Source organism: Gavia stellata, chromosome 11, assembly GCF_030936135.1.
Source record: "Gavia stellata isolate bGavSte3 chromosome 11, bGavSte3.hap2, whole genome shotgun sequence".
Lineage (NCBI taxonomy): Eukaryota > Metazoa > Chordata > Aves > Gaviiformes > Gaviidae > Gavia > Gavia stellata.
The window spans coordinates 26637366-26643365 of record NC_082604.1 but is presented as its reverse complement, the minus strand read 5'-3'; the positions used below and the strand labels follow the sequence as shown (position 1 = coordinate 26643365).

Genomic DNA, 6000 nt, shown 5'->3' with positions numbered 1-6000 from the left:
CATCGCTCTCTACAACTGCCTGAAAGGGGGTTGTGGGGAGGGGGGTGTTGGTCTCTTCTCCCAAGTGACAAGTGACAGGACAAGAGGGAATGGCCTCAGGTTGCACCAGGGGAGTTCAGGCTGGATATTAGGAAAAATGTCTTTCCTGAGAGAGTGGTGAAGCACTGGCAGAGGCTGCCCAGGGAGGTGGTGGAGTCACCATCACTGGAGGTGTTCAAGGAACGTGTGGACGTGGCACTGTGGGACGTGGTTTAGTGGGCATGGTGGGGTTGGGGTGGTGGTTGGACTTGATGATCTGACAGGCCTTTTCCAACCTTAATGATTCTGTGATTTTGTGATCTTGTATCCAACAGCTCGCTGCTATTATCCTTCAGCTGCAACATGAGACGGGCAGAAGGACAATCACACAACAGCATCTTCCAAGAGGCAAAAAAATGCCAGCATCCCACCTACTTTTTAGTCCATGAGAACCAGAAATACTTATAAAATCTATTATTTTTATAGCATATGCTATAACAAAGCTATCGCTGAAATTTGTATCTTCTGTCATCTTCCCAGATAGCAGTAATATCAGGTGTGATACTGCAGGAATTAACCCTGCAGCCTGGAGTCCTGGGTTCTGACCCAAAAGCAGCTTGGAAACACTGGTATTTCATTATCCTCTCCATAGGTTTTGAGTCGGAATCTGTTTAAGGTAAGTCAGCCCCTGGTTATTACAGGGCACTCCTCTGAAAATGTCCTCCAGCTACTCATCTGGCAAGGATGTAATTTACAGAGCTGTCACCGCGATAGTGCTCATCACGTTATGGTTGCTAGAAAGAAAGCTCCCAGCTATTTCCAGGCTTGTGCTTCACATGTTGTATTGAAGGATTCTTGAATTCTTCCACTTTCTAAGCATGAGGAAGGTAATTAGATCTGAATACCACACATTGCTACAACCACGTATTTAAAACACAAAGATAAACTACTAAAAGGTGCCAGGGACAGCAGAGAGGTCTGCTATACTTGCTGTTTGAGAAATAAGAAGGAAAAGGAGTGAAATGAAAAACCCAGTTTTGCAGTTTTGCTGCTTTCTCTCTCTTTAAGACCAAAAGCAGAGGTTTCGTAGCAAGGGGAATTCACCAGAACACCCCACCTTGGCCTTAAATCCCAAACATGCCAACATGCCACATTTCATCAGAGTCCGTTCTCCTTCAGGGCGGCTGCGTGGGCTCAGTGCACAAGGGTAAACACAGTGAGAGAGCTTGGCCAGCAGATGAATTAGTAATAATTGGATATGAAATGCTTCTGTACTGCGAGGTATTGAAGTTCGTGCTACCTGTCACTGGAAATGTAATTTCCTCTCGATTTGTGGTGGAGCTATGGACCTGACCTCCAGCAGTCCCGTCGCTGGCTGGCCGGTGGCCTTGTGCTCATGCTAATTTGGGGAGCTGGAGCAGAGCAGTAAATAGCTGCAACATGAACCGTTCGTTATGTGGATAAAGAAATATTTGGTTTTCTTTAAAACCGTCGGGATTATCTGCTGGTACCTGAAAAGCTGTCATCTGGAGGGGGGTTTTCTGGGCATTTTCTCTGCATCCGCTGCTCTCTTACAGCGATAACGCTCGCATTTGTTCATCTTGCAGAAGAGAAGCACGTTAGCCAAAGCTGGAGGGATCTGCACAACCACCATTAGCTTTTAAGTGCAGTTGCTGTATGTCGCTATGTTTCCCAAGTCCTTTGTATGCAGAGGTTAGCCAAACTGGAATGCCAAAGTTTTTGTTTGATTACAGCTCCTAATTGCACAGCTAGGAGAGACAGTTTCGTGAAGTTCATTAGCCTGTTGCTTGACCTCGATTTAATCTCCAGGCTGTGTTCTTGGTCTGCAGCAATGGATTCAAAGGCCATTTTTGCTCTGGTAAATGAAGCTGGACCCGTGCTGGGACCCATGCCAGGGAACACAGGTTTTAAAAAAACACACCTCATCTTTCAGGAGTTGATCCAAAGCCCACGGAAAGAATCTCACCGATTCCCATGAGGTTTGGATCAGCTCTGGGATGAGCTACTTGACCATTTCTTGAAGGAAAAAAAGTATACTCATAAGGTCCTGTTTGCATCTGGCTGTTCTCTGGTGTAGTGCCCCTGAAACCTGAACGTTATTAAAATTCTTGAAAAGTCTCAGTAAAAAGAAACCCCACTTACTAGTGATGAAATAAAAGATATGTATTGACATATGGATGTATATGCGCATATATATGCATATATTATGTTTATGTATGTATATAGCATGGATAATTAGATGTGTATATACACATTTCTGTATACGTGTGTGTGTGCGTATGTATAATGATGTGTGTGTATATATAGGTCTATAAAATGCTCATATATATGCATATCTATGTATAAATATATTCTCTCTTTCTCTCTCAGGCAGATTTCAGCTGTACATGTGACGTGAAGAACCCTACTGAAAATGGTCAGGGTTGAACTTCCAGTTTGTTAAGTAATTAAAAATGCAAGACGTCTCATTAGGAAGTGAGCTTTCCTTTTGCTCGTCCATCCAAACAGGGTCTGCTGCAGCGGGAGATGTTTCACAACACATGTACGTACTTGACCCGAAGAGAAACATTGCATGAAGAGCTACTATCAACCTGAAAAAGATGCCACCCAGTTCAGCACGTAGCTGCTTTGGTCTCCAGCTAAGGACGGTGATGCTGCGGAGATACTTCAGAAGTGAGCTGCAGGACAGGCTCTGCTGAGCTGCACGTGCTTGTACAAAGTGCAGGAGGGGACGCGCATTTCCTGGGCCCTTTGGAAGAAACACAGCAGGGAGCACCTCCCTGAGCGGACAAACGTGTGTTTGAAGCTGTGATTTCTCAGTCTGTATGAGTTCCTCATGAATTATTAGCTTGGGGACTCAGTAAAAGTCTTTCCCCGTGGCTGAAACGCAGGTAGCTCAGCTGACGTGCCGAGCCTCTCAATGCCCAGAAAACAGAACAATGAGGTTCCCCAAATAAAACTAATAATAAGAAAAATGATGAAAATAAGCTCTTGGAAGCCTTTGGTTGTACCTATTGTTTCACATGTCAAGTTGGGTGGAGGCAAAATGGTAGGACATAACGTGAGAGGGAATGGGTCGAAGGCTCAGTAACCTGCACCTCCCCGCTCTGCAGCGATGGGACTTGTCCTTGCATCGGCTCACTCAGGCAGCTGGTTATCGCTAGCTCTGGAGAAACAGTGTAGTTTGTTCCTTCAGACAAAAATATTTGTCAAAATGGTAACTTTAGTCCTAAATGATCATTTTCTCTGGATTGCCAATTTCATTATTACTTTACAGGGAAGTTTCAATAAATTCAGCCCTATAATGATCCACCTATGAGATGTTGGCTACTTAGCTGTTTTACCATAAAATTTTAAAGCAGAGAGGAATCCTTTAAATGAATCTTAAACACAGTCACTAGAGATTACTACTACCTCTGACAGCAGTTTATTCCCATCAAATTTAATTGTAAACATGCTTTACCAATCTGTTCAGATCATATGCTGCACTCCTGGGATACAAGGAGTCTTTAACATGAATTATTATAGTGAACATACAACAACATATCCTTCAGTGAAATAAACACTGAGAGACCACCATTCATTAGTTAACCTTGAACCTTCAGGTTTAATTTTACAACTTCGGATTAAAACACTGGGGAACACAAATGTGTGGCTAAAGTCATACAAAAAAGCTCCTCAAATTACTTCTGCAAGTACCTTCGTATTTTATAGATCAACAACCTGAAACATCGTTTCTTGCTAAATCAGTAATCTGAAAACATTTACTTTTACTTCGTCTGGCCTTAAATACTTCTCCATAGTAGTCACTTACACAGGCATAATTAAAATTAAGAGGAAAGTTAAATATAGGCAGAATTATTGCCCCAAATCCATGCAGGTAACACCAACTGTATCTTTTTTATAAAATTTGGCACACATGAAGTCAACCATAAATTCTACTCTGAGAAAACACGGAGTTTTACATTCGGTCCTCAGTTTTGAAAGACAAAGTTACACTGAAGTGCCACAGTGTTTAAAATCCAGATCTTGCATCACACGGAGACCTTGTAACCTTCAACAATACTGAAAGGTGACTGCTTTATACACGTAATGCCTGAATATGAACCGACTGGACTAGTATGTTTCTATAGTTTCATAGTTTTACGATTCGAAAGAGGCAGTACAAAAGTTGAAAGATAGTTTTGAAACAATGAGAAAATTCAGTGGCCAATTCAGTGGCAGGCGTTTTAGCTCCATCGCACGGTGTAGTCTTTGCCTAATTCAAGTTGAAGCTTGGTGATTGTCAGGAGCTGTGAAAAAAATGAACAAAATGAACAATTAGTAACTCTGCCCGGAAAAATCCACTGCGTTGTCTGTCTTCAGTAGAGATAATGGCTTCTCATTTTAGGATAGAAGAATTTACTCCTCTTCCTTTGCTTTTGTGTTTGTATCACTATAAACATAGTTTAACCAGCATAGAGTTGGAATGTCTGATCATGAGGCTCTGATCCCTTCCCTTCATTCAGAGGCTTTTTTAGAACTGAGGTTCCTTTTATTTTTTTTAAAAAAAGGAAATTAAAAAAGGCAGTAAAACTTGGAACATATTGTAATTCAACTGTGCATATGAATTCCCTTTTTGTTACCATCCAAAAGTCAACAGCAGAATGAAATACTTCCATTCCCTTTCACATTTTTAACTCATCTTTTTTTGGTTATGTACAAAACTTACACAGTTCTGGCTTTCCATGAAAGATAGAAATAACTAAGACTTAACAAATACTGAATTTCAAAGGAAGGGTAGTAAGATTGCAGTAACAGAAGAGGTTAGGCAGTCTCCTCTACCAGAAAACTGGCAAGACTGAACGCCTCAGCAGTTCTGTTCATATTTGAAAGATGCTCCGTAGGAGTGCCATTTTGAATGGCAATACAGTTATACACATTTATTTCAGCTGCGTTTAGGAGTGCTTGACTCGATTGTCCGGGGAGACGGGATGGGGAAAGCCCTGGACAGCACGACCCGTGCAGATGGAAACCCTGGTGCTCTGAAGTTGGTAGAAGGTATGCCGCTAACTTTAGAAGAAGTGGGATTTAACTTGTACATGTAGGAACCCTGTGCTGCAATGCCTACAGCCGAAATGTGACATGACCGAATAAGAAATGCTGGTAGGGAAACAGGGCTGGGAAATGAAAATGTTGTCAGACAGGCCTGACAACAACGGGGTCATGCAGAGACTATGAAAATACTTGTAGTTGCTTTTTCTTCCTTCAAATCTCACAGGTTGCAAATAAGCTATTAGGAAGAGTTGAAACCAAGCGAAAACCAAAAGCCACCGCTTTTCCACTGTTAGAAGCAGTCTGGGTTCCTCAACGTAATTTCTATGCTTAAAAGTTCTACCACACTTACTGCACAATATTTGCTATCTATTAAACAGTGTATTATATAATCATTATCTGACTGTAGCATATGTATCTTGCTGAAATATATTTTAAATATGGTATTACAGCTGAGAGCTGAATCTCCAAAGGTTTAAAAGGACATACGCAGTTGTGAAGGTGGCATTACCCTGCAAATGGCATCTCACCTTCTTCGCATTATTGTAGTCCATGGTGTGAGACGATGCGATTGTCCCGCCGTTCTGTGTTACGGTCACCTGCTTCACGCTGGTGGACACCCCCAGGACTTTAATTTCAGTAAACATTAAGTTGTTTGGATCAGTGTAACCGTGATGCAAAACCTGGATATCTAAAACATTCTGAAAGGAAAAGGAAAAAAAAATACTGGAGATTGTGATTAGACTGGTACAAGCCACTTGAGCTTTTCAATTGCTTTCCTCTCTTCCTATTTTTTTGAATTTTTTTTTAAATACCTGTATGTTGTTATTTATTTTCCAAACATTGAAGGCTTCAGTTTTCTTCACATTATTAATCTGACTAGATCCTGGGCTCTGCTGTGTCTTTAATTGCCACTTGGCTGATAGA

General features: G+C 41.6%; 1 protein-coding gene across 3 annotated transcripts in view; it reads right to left on the bottom strand.

Moving 5' to 3' along the window:
- Positions 1 to 4268: 4268 nt before the first annotated feature.
- SI (sucrase-isomaltase) overlaps positions 4269 to 6000 on the bottom strand; it is a 51562-nt gene continuing 49830 nt past the window's right edge. For all 3 annotated transcript variants that reach the window (XM_059822947.1, XM_059822948.1, XM_059822949.1), the window contains 2 exons: positions 5604 to 5774; positions 4269 to 4331 (listed from right to left, as the gene is read on the bottom strand). In XM_059822947.1, the coding sequence (XP_059678930.1) occupies positions 4269 to 4331; positions 5604 to 5774 (234 nt within the window). The remainder of the gene's footprint in view (positions 4332 to 5603; positions 5775 to 6000) is intronic.